At 36.6% G+C, this 16,601-nt stretch overlaps 1 protein-coding gene across 1 annotated transcript; it reads left to right on the forward strand.

Moving 5' to 3' along the window:
• The first annotated feature begins 10,934 nt into the window (after positions 1 to 10,934).
• On the forward strand, positions 10,935 to 14,737 carry LOC137718739 (DDT domain-containing protein DDR4). The gene is made up of 11 exons (XM_068458279.1): positions 10,935 to 11,158; positions 11,258 to 11,365; positions 11,973 to 12,062; positions 12,160 to 12,197; positions 12,289 to 12,370; positions 12,507 to 12,613; positions 12,691 to 12,844; positions 12,995 to 13,087; positions 13,221 to 13,344; positions 13,672 to 13,711; positions 13,957 to 14,737. The coding sequence occupies exons 1-11, from the start codon at positions 10,991 to 10,993 to the stop codon at positions 14,501 to 14,503; spliced, it is 1,551 nt and encodes a 516-aa protein (XP_068314380.1). The 5' UTR covers positions 10,935 to 10,990; the 3' UTR covers positions 14,504 to 14,737.
• Positions 14,738 to 16,601: the final 1,864 nt, after the last annotated feature.

The following is a 16,601-nucleotide window of genomic DNA, read 5'->3' on the forward strand; positions in this document are numbered from 1 at the left end:
TTATATAATTTTTTTATTATTAATTAATTTAGATTTTTTGTTATTATTAAAATATTTGGTGTCGCTTATGGACGACAGCACAAGAAATATTTTATGTATCGAGATGTTAGGTAATATCGGTTCAAACCGACAATAGGTTTGATTAATTTATTATTTTAACTGTTGATGTCGGTTCGGATCGACTGCCATACCCCGACCGGAATGTCCACTAGGACTCCGAGTCGAGCTGTGCTGGCCGACACCTGGAAGGTGACGAAGCCATAAAGTATAGTGATGTGGAAAATGTGAATAAATTTGAACCTAAAAGTGCCTAAAGACCAGAGTGTGCTATGAGCAGGAATGAACCCATTTCACACGCGACGTCAGAGCATAAGTAAAGTACAGTAGTGTGAGTAAGGATCATACCCTCAGAGGTAGCCACCCATATTGAGATTTGCCAAGAATCCTTGTCGATAAGAACTTTTAGTAGCTAAAACCTGGAGGGGTGAAAAACAGAAAATGTGAGTGGGCAAAAACAAAGCTTTTTAGAATCATTTCTCTTTCCAAAAATAATAACCCCTCATCGTAAAACCCATATAATTTCCCAGAAAATAAAAATATATACGTATATAAAAATCAGGCTTGAGAGCAATGAAAACCAAAATGAGTGCCATGTCAAGCATCTCAATAATAAATATGTAAGCCAAGTGATGCAAATCAATATAAAAAGATATATCAGCCGGAGTCACCTAACGTAACATGTACGACTGAATCTATAGCTCATAAACAATTCCTGCACACGAGTCAGAGCCACATAATGTGGTCTGTACAATAGGCTATTTGTAAATAAAGATGCTCAAGTGCTACGATCATGTGAAGGTTGTGCAAAATATCGCAAGTCACCTAAGAGTTAGATCCACTTAATGTGGTATGTATAACAAGCTGACACTTGCCTTGGATCCAAGGGGAGCGTGTGGTGCGGGAGGTGAACGATCATGTGAAGGCTAAGCCCTGACCTTGGGCGATCGACTGGCCACGCGCCACCGCCGTGGCGGTCGGCCGCCTTGACTCGCCGGAAAATTCTACTATTTCTAAAAATTCTCAAATTTTACAGGAATGAAGATCTCAATGAGTGGAGTAACTTTCATACCTGTGACTAAGGCCAATTTGACTGGGAAAACCTCCAATTTAGCTCAAACCATACGGAACCCTAAACTTGGGTGTGTTCGATTCAACCTCCAAATTCACTCCAACGCCTCAAACATTGCTTGGGCTTTGTTCTTGGGGTTGAAAGGAACCTAATGGTGGTGGTAATTTGATGGGTTAACTTCACGACCCTCAGATTTCGCCATGGAACCCACGGGGTTCGTTCTACTCGAATTCAAGCTCAAACCAATAAAATTTAGTTGGAAATGGAAGAAGGGAAGATAAGGATTAGTATTTAGGTGGTGGTGAGGGTTAGATCACCGGAAAACCAACGGAAAAATGTCGGGAAGGCAGCGGTGTGGGTGGTGCCCAACGGGTTACACGGGCCAACCCGTGTCTCCCCCACCCCCATTTTCTTCTCTCTTTCTCATCCAGCCATCGATTTCTTTCTTTCCTTCCATCCCAGCCACACACATGGCCTCACAGATCTTTGCTCCAAAAATCTGGAGCCTTCCAAGTTAAATAAAATTACCAAAATATCCTTAACTTTAAACGTTAATAACTTTTCCATTATAACTTCAAATAACGTCCTGTTTGCGCCCACACGTCCGTAGAGATGAGTACTACAAGAATACGCCAAGAAAACAAACCTTACGTAACATGACATGGCAGTCAACAAAAGTCAACACTTTACCTCGAAGGTCATTTTCGTAACTTCACTTATTAAAATTATAAAAATCATAATTTTTAGGAACATGCTGTTACAATCTACCCCCCTTAATAAAATTTCATCTCCAAAATTTAAAATTACTTACTAAATGTAAAATACTTGGAAATAGGGAGAAAATATGTATATAAATACATACACAAGGGAGAAATCGAGTTAGAATGGCTGCATAAAAGAGAATGCCCTTCCATCGCGATCGGATTGCAATTATTCCTCTTTCATGCCTCCAAGCTCATCCCTTCTTCCTTCCTCGATAATATAGTAGTACAATTCCCGTATAAATCGTAAAGTTGAAAACACCAATTATTAAGTAATAACATAAGGAAAATATATACATATAATAAAATATCAAGAATAGATACATACATATATATATATATATATATATATATATATATATATAAACGTACGATTCAAATACTTGTATTGAATTTAAAACCAAGAGTGAAAATAACTCACCCAAAACTTGTAATGGCAGAAATACCCATCCAAATAAAATAATGTAGTAAGAAAGTATTTGTATGAAAAATCAAAACTCAAAATGAAAATAGGTCTCACCAAACATTCGTCATGTCACGAACTTCGAGAATAAGTATGAACCATAGTTAACCAGTAAGTGTTACCGTAGATGAGTCGTCTTACCCACTTGCTTAGTGAACTTAACAATTAAGCCATTGATATTTCAGTTTGCAGCTTATAATGCCAATAACTCATCATTGTCTTAATAAGCTAGTGAGAAGTTCCTAAGGATGCCAAAATATCGTCTTGCTCCTCATGTACAAATATGCCTAGATCATCCTATTCATGCCTCAATCACGATACCGTACTACCCTAGAGCGCACCAAACCAACTGTTAGAAGTGTTTCGACGTCCACATTCCCACAACAAGAAGACCCTAGAGTGAAGTAGTGGAAATATACGTGGAGATGAACACATATTGCAAGAAGCTTCATTCATGACTAATCACTAGAGTTACTCTCCAAATCGTAGGGTATAAGATCTAAAAGCTCGGATCAGAGAAACCATATCTCTAACGACATTCTTCGAATAACAGTTGCAATTTCGAGCGACGCTTGAAAATTAACGCCACAATCGCCAAGTTCAAAACCTACATTCATACCTTCACCAAATCCATATTGAACTACTGCTTAATCCTCAAGTTGCTTGGAAATTCTTTCCTTGGTAAATCTGATAAACTTGTAAGAAGATTATTCTAATGGTTCCTGCTAGGATAAAAATAAAAAAAAACTGGCGCACGCATCCGCCAAGTCGATCCATTGTGAATTCCTCACTGATTGAGCGAGAAACCATGTTGAGCATGCTAAAAGAACACTCAAGAAATTGAGGGTCAAAGCAAGTCCATGAAATCTAGAGTACAAGATATCGGAATTAGATATACAATTTCAATGTTTGAACACGTGAAAATGTTTAACTTAATCAAAGAGAAAGTAGATTGGTGATAATATCTCAGGTGAGACTTTGGAACATGAAACCTGAATGTACGTCCTCAAAACGTACCATAATACTTCCTTTCACTATGTCACATGCTAATAGGTCTTCATCGCTTTCAATTCACCCTAACAGTGAGAAATTAACTCGTACTTCAATTCTACAATCTACCTATGAAGGTGATCGAAAAGGTGGCTAATCGGAGAGGTTATGTGTTACCTGGATAGGTGATAAGGTAAAAAAAACTATGAGTTTACTATCCTAATACAAACTTGCTCTTAACTTTCCAAGATTTAGTTTCTTCAGCTTAGTAGTCACAGTTAATCAGTCTATTAGTCATGCGCTAATTAACAATTTCATGACATTTTGATATTATTCGTTACCTGAAACTGTGAACCGACATTCTGGTATAAAGGTATCACTCCTAGATAGCAGCACCTGTGTCTGGTATCAGGAATCATACCGCTTAAATACTAGTTGACAGTTCCTGAATATCAAACAATATCGTCAATTAGTAGGGCCACCATAGGCTGATTACAGACTAGAGCCCGCTCAGGGGGAGATGGGTGGTTTTGAACGACTAATAAGGAACTGGTCCTATGAGGGGGGTTCCATAACTCTAAGAGAAATACTCTCTACTTGGAGGATTTTGTACCAATCGTAGTTATAACAACTCGTACTTCGGTGCATATACTCATCAAAATGACGAGTACATCACCAAAAGAAATTTGGAAACTAATATTGGTTAAGAAGTCCCAAAGCCAGAAAGAGGAATTTACTAATAATCTACTTTAGAACTGCTTAAACGGAAGTCAATCTTCCCCCTGAAGATCCGAAATGATAATTAGTGCGGTTAAGAAGACTAGTACTATCGGGAAACATAAGTGACCGTCCCCCATATGTTTCTTTCATCGAGTGCTACCACTTTAGCATCAAGTTGTCGGTCCAGACAGTTTTGGAATCTTGACAAAGTAAACTTTGTAGGAATCCCAATAAATGGTATGCTAACGGGGTACTGCCAAGGAATCAAAGTCAATTATGGTTTCCTATCTCAAAAAGGCTAATAATGTTAGCATGAAAATAATGATGGGATTGATTTATAGTTCCCTAGTGACACATCGTTATCGATACATTAGCCCTGCTTCAAGGCCATCCACTTAACTTAAGTCTACATCTTTCCTTGGCAGGGAATTTCTTCGCGTAAGTCTATAAGCGTTCGCCAAAGTGAGCATCTAAAATGTCAGACAAGTAGACAAAACAACCTAAAACTTAGGAAAAACTAACATATTTTTCATATCCGACGAGGTGGCAAGATTCGAACATTAGGCTCAAGAATAGAGAATGCTTTCGTCATGCGTGTGATGAACGCAATACTGCCCAACTTATGCTTTGATACCAAACTGACACACCCCAACTCGGAGTCCTAGTGGACATTCCGGTCGGGTTGTGTCACCGATAGTAGGTTTGATATTTTAATTCTTTAATTGTTGCTTGACGTTGCTTAGAATCGTCATCATGCCAGAACTTAACGTCGCTTCTAACCGATGTAATTTTGGATGTCGCTTTTAAGCGACGCTATTGTTCTTTTTATTTTATATTACTTTGCTTCTTGGTGGCGGATTAAAGGGACTAACCGACGTCAATACTCTTTTGGTGATGGTAGCAATGGTGTCGCTTCACTTATCCGATATTGCACGACTTTATGTCAGATTTTTACCAAAAATCCGACAATAATTAGGTTTTATTGTCGGTTTTTACATCGTCAGTGATAGCCTCTTTTATAGTAGTGGATACCTTGTATGAATTATACTTGTGGAAGTCGAGCAGCATATGCCATTCGACTTGAAGCACTTCCTATATAATCCCGTGTTGGTTGAGACATGACCTCTTGCATGATCAACCTGTAGCACTCGATCGAATGCATTTGGCTCCGACATTGCTCACTGCATGTTTTGCTCTGTTTTACTGTCATATTTTTCACATTTTTATTAGCAAAGATTGTCCTCCTTACGTACGAAGATAATCAGTTGAGTCGTTGTGATGGAGGACTCATGTGCTCAACGTACGTACGTATGAGCGAACCCTAGGTTGTAAGCCATAAGCCTTGAACCTTTGCTCACACTAACTCTCTAACTCATTAGGGACTCTGAAATCTCAAGACCAGTACTAATTGCAAAATATTAATTCACTTAATATTATGGACACCAAATTTATATACTAAATTTTATACCCAAACAGTGCAGCGTTCGGAATTTATCATTTTAAATAAGTTGGATTTATCTAAATATGGATATCAAAAATATATAATTTCTTTAAGGGAAGAAAACACAAATCAACAAACCCCAAAACTTCCGTCAGCAACTCTTCACCATCATCTACATTATTTAGACATCCTACCTGGTCAAGTTTCTTAATTGGCAGGAAATATTTTGAACATAGGGAGTACCCCCACCACATATTCATGACGGACTAATTTGGGTTCTCATTGGCCAGAAATATTACAACCTTTAGATTTGTCAATGATCTCTAGGAACACAATCATATATACTAGTTGCACTTTTGAGTGCCAATATGAATGATTTTTTCTTGATTCGCTTTTAATGGAAATTCAAAGTGTAGATTTTGACATTTTTTGTACGAACTCATGCGTTGTCAATCCTCAACTTGTGCAAAATGTCACAACCTAAACTTTGCTGCAAATTATTGAGATCCAATGCTTTTTTAATCTAGAGGCTAGTCTTGCTGAAATGAACAGTGTGAGGCTAAAATAAATTATGAGTTCTAACCCAAAAGTGACTTTTATTCCTTCAATAATTTTCCAAAATTATAAGCCGAGATTTTTAAAAAAGGATTCTAATCTAATTTTTCTTCGGTAATTTTTTTTAAAAATAAAATAAAATATATATAAATTATGCAAATTTCTTTTTATGAACATTCCAACTTCAAAATATTTAAATTTTGATAAATAATAAAAAATCATTAAACCTACCCTGCACAACATTAAAGTTATAGAAATCATAGGGTGAATGATATTCAAGATATTTGGTTGGGTTTTTGTTAATTTCCTTTGTGGAACAACATGGAAAACTCTTTTTACACATACGAAATCGATGAAACATAAAAGTCATGGAACACATATGAATAGCGCTTCTAATAATATGCTTAATCTTTCCTTTTAATAAAATGCTTCAATCTTTTCTTGTAATAATATGCTTTAATGTTTAACCACTAAATAAAACACTGAATAAAAGATTAATAAATGATAATTAAAAGAGTGTATAAAAATCACAACAACTACCAATACAAATGATAATTTAAGCACTAAATAAAGATTAATAAAGAAAAACTGAAAGAATCGCATGAGAAAAGTGAATTTTATTTGGATGTTTGAACAAATACATGAAAGAGTGCAAAGTCGATACCAAGAACACTATACACTATACCCTATCAAATCAGATAACATGAAAAACATAGAGCTAGAGAAAGAAAGGTTTACCAAAGTCAAAGTACGACATATTTGCTAATTGGAGAAACCTATCGTACACTTGTGTAAAGTATAGTTCTTCTACTTATAGCCAATGTACTCAAAAATTAAAATGTTATTTTTTACGAAGACAATTAAGATGATCTGTTTTTGTAAGCTAATTTTCTTTCTTCCTTGCACTGTGTGACCAGAGCTCCATCAACAATTTAATATGTACATTGGTGTACCATCGAATATGGCAAGTAATATGTACATATTGTGCCAATTAATAAGTTTATTTCATTAGATGTTATTATATACATCATTTGACACATCATGTAAATGTATCAATGTGGTATAAAAGTGTGAACTCTCTAACGTTACCCATCTTATTAACTTATCTGAGCAATAAATTAATATATATATATATATTGTTTTTTTTTTGGCGATAAAAATTGGAATTTGTTTTTGCTTCTACATGCAATTTTGATGAATCAATGTCGTCGTTTTCATATGATGCTCCAATCTCTCTTATTAACGTCACCCACAGGGCCACACCTCTGTCAACCCCAACCCAATCTCTCTCATTCCCACCCTCCCCTCTCTCTTCTTCTTCTTCACCGACTCTTTCTTCTTCTCTCTCCTTCTGTAAGCCTTTCCCCTCTGCTCGCTCACTCTCATACCCTCTCTCTCCGATGGCCACCACAACTGAAGTGGAGACGATGATGAGGGCGAAGACAACCACAAAATGGACTAAAGCCACATTTGGGAATGAGCGGTATTGGGGATAGGTAAGTCAACTTCGTGTTTTCTTTCTTTTTGTTATTAATTTTTCAGTTTGTTTTTTTTTCTTTGACCCATTCAGAAAACCAGCCTGGCTGAGTAGTGAGTCACTAGTGACTAGTGAGGAAGACGTCGGGTTTGGGGTGGGATGTGTTGTGGGTTGGGAGGTGACGGGGAAGATGGCAGTAGGAAAGTGGTGGTGGGGTTGGGGCAAGGTTTGGAGAGACGTTGTCTTTTATTTAAAACAGATCACCCGCTTTTATTCACCAATTTCTTAATTAATTATTTTTTTTTGGTTTATTTTTCAATGTCATGGTTTTCACTAAAAAAAGAAAAAAAAAAGTTAATTTTAGCCCAATTCTTATAGCGTATTTTAGTGAAAACCTAATAATTTGGGAAAAATCTGGACGTAGAGCAGATATAAGTTTATGAGGAAGGTACGTAACCTATTGGTGAGGCCACTGGCGGAGCCAATGCGGGGCATTGGCATCCCTTGACCCCAATAACCTTGTCAAGTTATCCCTTTGAAAATTTTATGAACCCGTATAGCACCACTGCAACAGCAGCATTGCAGTAGCACGCTGCCTTGTAAACTTATCCCAATAACCTTTTACTCGTAAACTTATCCTTTTCTAAACTTATCGCTAAAAAAGTAAAAAAATAATTTTTAATTAATACCTTTTTAATTTAACAAAGCTAAGTTGTTTGCATAATGAGTTTTCTGCATTGAAAGGAATTAGTAGCCTTGCAAAAAAGTTGGCAGAGACAAAGAGGAACAGATAGTATCCCTTGGTGTACTTGTTAGTGAAATTAGCATTGATTTTAACTGTTGCGACTGCTTCAGTTGAAAGAGTTTTTTCAGTGATGAAAATTATGAAGAATCCACGTCTTAATAAGATAAGATGGATGATTAATGGTTGAATGATAGTTTGGTTGTGTACATTAAGAAAGATGTATTTGATTCTATTGATAATAATGTTGTGATAGGATGTTTCCAAAATATGAGAACATGTCGTGGACAATTATAAATGAAAGTATGATGGATTTTTTAAAGCTATTTTTTGACCCCATCGCTTTAAATTCCTGACTTCGCCATTGGGTGAGGCATGAAGTTTTGTGAGTGCAAAATGTCAAAAGCAATGCTAATGGATATCAAAATACATAGCTCATGTTATAATTCTAGAAAGTTGGGCACTAGCATGCCAAATATATCAAAACGTGAGAAAGCATTGATTCAAACAAATTGTTTTTTGAAACGGCAGCTAAATCTTTGGGATGTTGTCTACCCGATTTCATTTTCTTTCAATGATAATTTTTGCAATTTGTAATGCGCAGCTAACTCCTAGGCTTGTATAGAATTGTAAACTGGAATTTGTTCTCTCAATTGGCAGATCCGAGCAACTCAACCAATAAAAAACTAAGAAAATAGAACAGAAACTGAAGCATCTCCGCGACAATAATGACAAAAGCCGACAGATCATGCAACAAGGGTAGCAATTTCGTTGTCAGACGTTTGTCCAGCCAAGTAAAATTTTCTGTTTTCATTTGGAACACTTTCTTGCCAATTCCCAAGTTTGATAATGTTCAAGTTTGTTATCTTAGCTTGACTAGGAAGAGGTAATTCCTCATATATAGCATTTTGGTTGTTTAGTGTTGGAACTAAATTTGTGCACCGCCGTGAAGAATAATGCACAAATTCAAATAACTTGTAAAAGAACAAACAACCATGAGTTAGCCAAATACTAGGGAGTGTGCTGGTTAGAGGTTGTTCGATGGTTAAATTAGTAAGCAATATAAGACTCAAGTAGCAGTAGGCAAGATAATGAGTATGCGATAATTGCGTTATCAGAGATAAATCCTAAAAGGTTGTATGAAGAATATGGCGGACAAGTTCGAATGTTATAATTAGACAAATTAGAACAAAATGGGATTGACCGAATCATATTTTGCATTATTTTAGTCACACCTAAAAAATTGCTCAACATTTTCAGTTACAAGCAATCCAAATTTAGAGCAAGACACTACATTATTCTTACCCAACACACTCTAACATATTCTCGTAATGTGTCTATAGTGGTTTACTGCATTGCCCTCCACAAGTCTACACCCATATATATATATATATATATATATTCATAACTCGACTTCGTTTCTTCTTATGATCAATAAGTTTTGTTTGTAAATATAACAATGTTATATGATATTACTAATTTAAGTAATATATGAGTTGGTGTACGATAAATTAATACTTTAGAATATAGTATTAAATGTTTAGATATTAACTTATGAGTACATAACTTGAATTGCTTTACCAAAATATATAGTTTGATGGCTCTTCTGCTTCAAGTTTCTTATTCTCGGCTTGATAATGAAGTACCCTTTTCGCTTCCTTTACAGTCAAGAAATAGTATGGATAAGAAGCTTAAAAGGCACACAAAGTTGAAACCAAAAAGAAGATAAAGATACAAACCCCTGCAAGCAGCTTTTTTTTTCGGAAATATTTCTTAATGAGATGCCAATTCCCTGAGTCATCGTGAATGTGTCTCACACATATAAAATCTAATGAAGGGCTAACAAATGGAAATATAATGCATGGAATGTACTGATACCATAATATATAGCAATTTTTTTTCCTTTTATAACTGGAAATTCTAGTCATGTATGCTTGTTGCTTGAACAAGAAATACAAATATATGAATCGGTGTTCATGTGCTAGTTTAAATCTTGCTTGCAATGTAAAGAAAATTTTTTTCCAGACGGAAATTATAAATTTATATGTTTATGAATCTAAACAAGAGAATTGGTCAATTTATAAATTCTGACTTTTACCCAAATTCTAAGTTTATTTCTCTTATCCAAACATAGTATTAGTTACTTAATATGCAAATAAACACGCACTTCACCCATCATCCCATAATAAAAACAGTTTATTTTTTAAGATTATGGTTCAAAACAAAACACATGCCGAGTGAAGGAAAATTCCAATAAAATTATGGATGAAAAAAAAGAAAAGAATACAAGATTAAACAGGAAATCATAATGTGATGGCCTGGTGGATTGGGCACTTTTCATACTTTTAATATAGATTTTGTTAAAAAAAAAAAAAAAAAAAAAAAAAAAAAAAAACTATTTAACCCACTAGAGCCAAGAAAAATCCCACCTCATCCAAGTTCGATTGCCCCCACCACCAAGTTTAACTAATGACAAAAAAAAAAAAAAAAACACCCACTAGCACGTTTGTCAAAAAATCCTTAATTTGAAGTTGGGTGCAATATAGGCTCTGTAAATTAACCCTAGAAAGGTAACATCTGGTAAAATTTTAGGCGGGAAAACCCTTGAAATACACAACATTTCACCCCCCAAAACATTCACTGCCCACACCGCAACTCTCCCTCCTCTCCTCCCTCTCCCTCTGTCTCTCAACGTGTCTTCGTCCGTCAGGTATGGCCGGGGGTCGCCGGAGACGGCCGGCGAACGACGTCGTCGAAGAAGAAACCCGATCGCCGAAGAAAGACGAACAAGTCGGGGTTTTGGACGAAGATCCTCTGAAAGCCACGGTCGCGAGGCTTCGCGGACGATGGGAACTGGCCTCCGTCCTCAACTTCTTGATCGTAAGATCCTATTTTGTTGGTTTGGTTTCGTATTTTAATTTTTTTAGGATATAATTTTGTTTTATTTTTGCTTAGTAATATTATTGTTGTTTTTGGTAGGTTTTTGAGCCAGTGATTGGGAAGGCTGCTAGATTATCAGCTGAAGAAATTGAGATGGGTTTGATGAACCCGAACTCACTTGCTCAGCTTCACATTGCTATGTTGAAGGTGTTTGATCTTTTTATCTTCTTTGTTTGTTTTGGGGCGAGAAATTGCATCTAGTGGTTTATTTTGATTTGCTTACTATCGAATTTTTGTTCGAAAGGATTTCTGCTGGATTGTATTAGGTCATGGGTTGGTTTACTGTGATATACTTATGGTAATTATACGATTTGATTCCTAATTTATATGTTGCTGCATAGTTTCTGTTTAGTAGTGCTGTTTTCCAAAGCTTAACTTAAATTCTAAGTTGAACGGCGCCATATTGTTTCTTTCAAGGGTTTGTGGCTGATTTTGTTTACCCAATTTAAATATCTTAGGTGATTCTTTCTCTGTTTAGAGTATGACTGTTGAACTAATAGTTGGGTTGGGGGAAGACATATTTGAAGTCCGGTTTTATTACTTGTGGAGATTTTTTGATTAAGAAACAAACATAATGGTCTTTGTAAACTGGTAGGAACACGTCAATTTCAGAAGTCATAAAGGGAAACAACTTGATTTGTTTTCAGCATCTGAAATCCATGCATATGCAAACTATATCACTCTGTTTATTTTCTCTTCTTTTCCAATGTGATCATCTTCTTCTCACTACTTCGATGACCTGTTTTTTTGCCAGGGGATACCACCTGTAAGTAAAACATTGGATGGCTTGGAAGATGCGTGGGTGACTGTGCTTTGTAAGAAACTTGCTCCTTGGTGGCCATGGGTGAGTTGTTCTAAACTTTGGTAGTTTTACTGCTTTTACACCCTTTTGTTATATAGTGTGTGTATAACCTACAGGGATATATCTTCTGTTCATTCAGGTTGCTGAAGGGGAAATTCCGCTACTGGCAGCTAAAGGGTATTGACAACGTGTTCATTTCCCTGTATTTAATGATCTGATTTCATGTTTTAAATAGACTACCATCTTTATCATTGTGCTGTTTGTGCAGAGAGGAGATATCACATTACAAGGAACTTGATCCAACAAAACGTTTACTACTCTTAAAAGCACTCTGTGAACTCCGAGCTAAAGTAATAAGTCATTTTTTTATGTAATTGTTTTTTATGTGTAGGTAGTTTAACATGCTTTTTAACCATTTGATCGCCTAAGTTTACTTTTACAATTGTGTTGTTTCTGCTTGTTGATATAAATTCCTTTTGTTTCCAGCAAGATGATGTATTGGCTTATATTAATGTTAATCTGAAACAAGGAACTGAGGTTTCTTTCTTCCGCAAAGATAAGATAGGAGGAGATCGAAACGGAACTACCTATTGGTAATCTATCGATATGCTATGAACTTATGTCTTCGATGAACGATTGGCTGTAATACTAGTTACTACATTCATGACAGGTATGAAGGAAATGCAGCTGTTGGCCATAGGTTATACAAGGAAGTAATTGTCCTTGAGCCGAAGGCAAAAGCTAGGGGAAAAGGAAACCTGCCAAGTATTAGTTTTCAGTGGGAGACACTGGCAACCAATCTCGAGGAATTTCATAAAGTTCTTGTAAGCAAAATTCTTATTTATTCCGAGATTAGAATCCATATTAATTTGTTGGTGGAACTCTTGTTAACTGAGTATTCTCATTCGTTATATGAGTACTTTTGATAACATTTTGTTTTCATAAATAAAATTCTTCCTTTGCTGTAATGGTAGGATGAATTCTCATCAAGCAAAGTTGCCACCAAAGTTGCTATTGCTAAGACTATTGAATCCGATGTTATTCCTGCTCTTGAGAAACTTCAGCAGGTAAATTTTTGCAATCCTTCTTTGGCTGTTAATTATAAGACTTGGGGTGCCATCATTAGCAGTGAACCTTATTTGATAGCTTATGCTTGCACAGTCGTTTGTTATTGATACTAAAAACGGTTGTGTTCTACAGAAGAAAGAAAAGGAACTAAGAAAGAAACAAAGGCTAGAAAAGCAACTGAATGATTCGAGAAATTCTTATGCTGCTGGAACCATTCGTACCACTCGCACCCGTAGAGCTGTCAGCTACACATTTGGTATGATGCAAATTTATTTGGTTTAGCTTCTCCCCAGCATGTGAAGCAGTCATGGTTGAATTTTGATAACCTTATACATTTAAAGTCGGTTGTTATATGTAACTGGGCCACTGTTCTACTCTAACTGATTGTTGTTAATACGATGTCTGAGAATTAGAGAATTTTCAGGGTATGCTTTGAACTTGTGAACTGATATGTTGATTTAATTATGTTGTCATCCATGGTAATGAGTTTATTCCGGATGAATGATGGTACCACCCTCTACTTCCTTGTGTTCAGATTTTTTATTTTACAATCTAATAGAGATTTTGTTTGAATAACACGCAGATGAGTACGATCGGGCCATTCATGATGCTATAAAAGCAAAGTAAGTGCCATGCTTGCTTTCTTGAAAAATGATTTCGTCAGCTTATGAAGGTTACTACTGAAAGGATGTTGCAGTTCTGGAGTTATGCAACACCTTTCAGAATGTTCTTTCTTGTCTATTTGTCACTCAATTTTTTCTTGAATCTTTACATTTTATTGGGGTTCCTGCTTGTAACTGAATCTACTAGTTTGTTTCCACATTATATCGCTTATCTCTAACGACTGGCAAGTCTACTTGTGGTTCAGTAAGAAGAAAACTAGTGAAGAGAAAATGCAAGAAAACAAGCGTAGAAGAAATGGTGCCTCAGAGGAAAACTCAGAAGATGGTTCGGACAAAAAAGATGATTATATGAATGGTGACAACAATGATTCTGGCAAGAAGGATGAAACTGCAGGTAGTGACACTGCAAGTGACATGCTTGAAGAATTTTCTACTGATGACGATGATAAAAATTGGGGTGATCGTAGTGGCATGAAGGATGAAGACGACAGTGACCAGAGTGACTCGGGAAATTCTGAGATGGACAAGACCTGTGCTCAGACTGATGGTATCGCCCAAAAGCCTGTGGGCGTGCGCTGGAGTTCAAGACTAGCAGGAGACAGTAGCCATCTGGTCATGGACAACAGAAACTTTACAAAGAATAGGTCCAGACAGAGACCTATCTGTAACTCTGCCCTTGATTCTGTTGTAATACCAGACTCCGACGATGAAAACTCAGAACACAAATATAGTGAAAGAGCAGTGCATGAAGAATCACCGGTTACTGTTCCGGAAGAGGTCAGTGAAAGCTAAAAGTACTCTGAAGCAAAACAGAATATGCAAATCAGTACACAGTTTAAGGTGATTTTCCTCAATTTTGGTATTAGGGAGGAAATCTTTTTGGGAATCTCTTGTTTGTAAATGCAGTAGGATGATGTAGTTTCTGCTAATTCCTTTGTTCAGATTTATCGCAAAATCTGTTCGAATGCGATTTAAGTCTGCATCCTTGTCAATCAACTTAATTTATGCCAGATGATCATGATTATATCGAGAGATGTGATGCTATTTTCTAGATTTATGCACATTTTATGTTTACTCAAGTTATACAGCAGTATTAGTTCTCTCATAAACGGGCGTCCGTTCTTTTAAGACTATTGTATTGATATCAAGAGAAGTGTTGGAATTTAAATGTCTTCACCCAAGTCGGTCAAAGGCACAGTATATGGAATGTAAGTTCAGTGTGAATGGGGTGCAAATGAGATAAGGGTGAGGATTGAAGATCAAGAAGTATCAAAGAGAGAGCTTTCTCTTCAATTTGTCTTTCAAAAGAACGGAAAATTGGATGGTGATCTCAACCATGGATATAAGTTGGATAGATGAAGTGGAATAGTGTATTGGGTATCTTGTGCGACTGATGTATGCCATTAGAGTTGAAGGAGAAATTTTATAGAATGACAATAAGGTCATCAATGCTTTATGGCATTAAAGGTTGGGGAGGTGTTGACCCTAAAAGCTACCAAGCCTACGTGGCGCGCAGGCTGAATAATTAATGAGCTAACTACGTCCTTCGATTGATGTGGGACGTGCCAACTTGTCGGCCGAGGAGTAAAATTTGTTGATGTTGCGTTGAGTGCGCTGCTGACTTCTTGATCTTGCGACTGCAGCCGAGAAAGGAACATGCCTCGGCCTTCGAGTTCTAGAGCCGGAAGACAAGGCTGCTAGTTCTGCGAAGTTCAATATCAAATTCGGTTCAATGTGCCGAATGTAGTAACTTGTAACACCTCACTTTGTCGAGATGACTAATGAGATGACCTCTGCCAATAAGGATTCGAAAATCCTTCTCGACCGAGACTTGGATAGATAACCAGTCGGCCTCAACGCAGTGCTATTTATCCAAACTGAAGGTGCTCCAGGAACGGTTGATTCTACGACAACAGTGCTGTTTATCCAAATTGAAGATGTCATCGGTTGCCTTCAGAGTGTTTATCCAAACTGAAGGTGTGTTGGCAGAAAAAGAAAATAAAAAAAATCTCAAGATGTTTGAGAGGTTTGCATAGGGCAATTTGTGTGTTGAATTGGAGAAAGTTTCTTTAGTCGTCTGCCGCTTGGTATTTATAGAGACCCGCATGCTCAAGTCGTGGAAACCAATCCTAATTGCATTGTGACTCTGAGTCTTTATCTGTTTCTAACCCCATACCTTATCACATCAATCAAAACCTGATGTCATCTTGAGAACCTGACCTTCCATCAAATTCGGCTTTCAAAGATTTATCCTAATGCAATCTTGTTTTGACTAGATTATTGGCAACATTCAATGTATATTGTTGTTTTGACCATATAGGAAAACAAAATAATATTCTTTCATTATCCCTTCAAGACCCATCTGATCATGCCATCCCATCATCCAAGACTCATCTGATCACGCCAAGTGTTGATCTCTGCACGTTCTGTCAACAAACCCCAATTAATTCGAACTCTGTTGTTGTTGCTTCCATTAGAGGTAATGAGAATCTCATTTATCCCATCGTATAATTGTAAAGATGAATCATATTGAAAGATAATTATTATGATAAAAATCATACTATTATCCCTTAACAATAACAAAACTATCTTCACTGTTCGATCGACGGTGTAGAAGCATGCTTACTCAACGGTCTCGATTACTCGGGTCGATGGTGTAAATTTGGGCCTAAACATTGCCCCCCAATTTCCTTGAACTTCAGCTCGTAAGCTGAATGTTTAAGGAAATTAACTGTTCGTAGCCAACAACATTTCGTCATATTGCCGAAACAAAGTTTGTTACTCAACATTAAAATCACCTCCGTTCTGCCACTGTTGTAAAACTGGGCCAAGGCCGAGAAGAATTGGGGTCGAGCAAATGATATCTTTTATATTGGCTCGGCATGATAAT

Source organism: Pyrus communis, chromosome 15 (genome assembly GCF_963583255.1).
Source record: "Pyrus communis chromosome 15, drPyrComm1.1, whole genome shotgun sequence".
Lineage (NCBI taxonomy): Eukaryota > Viridiplantae > Streptophyta > Magnoliopsida > Rosales > Rosaceae > Pyrus > Pyrus communis.

Coding starts and splice junctions, on each gene's coding strand:
- LOC137718739 (XM_068458279.1), top strand. CDS start 10,991: ATGGCCGGGGGTCGCCGGAGACGGCCGGCGAACGACGTCGTCGAAGAA. Junction 12,198..12,288: donor CCGCTACTGGCAGCTAAAGG/GTATTGACAACG, acceptor CTGTTTGTGCAG/AGAGGAGATATCACATTACA. Junction 13,088..13,220: donor CTCTTGAGAAACTTCAGCAG/GTAAATTTTTGC, acceptor TGTGTTCTACAG/AAGAAAGAAAAGGAACTAAG.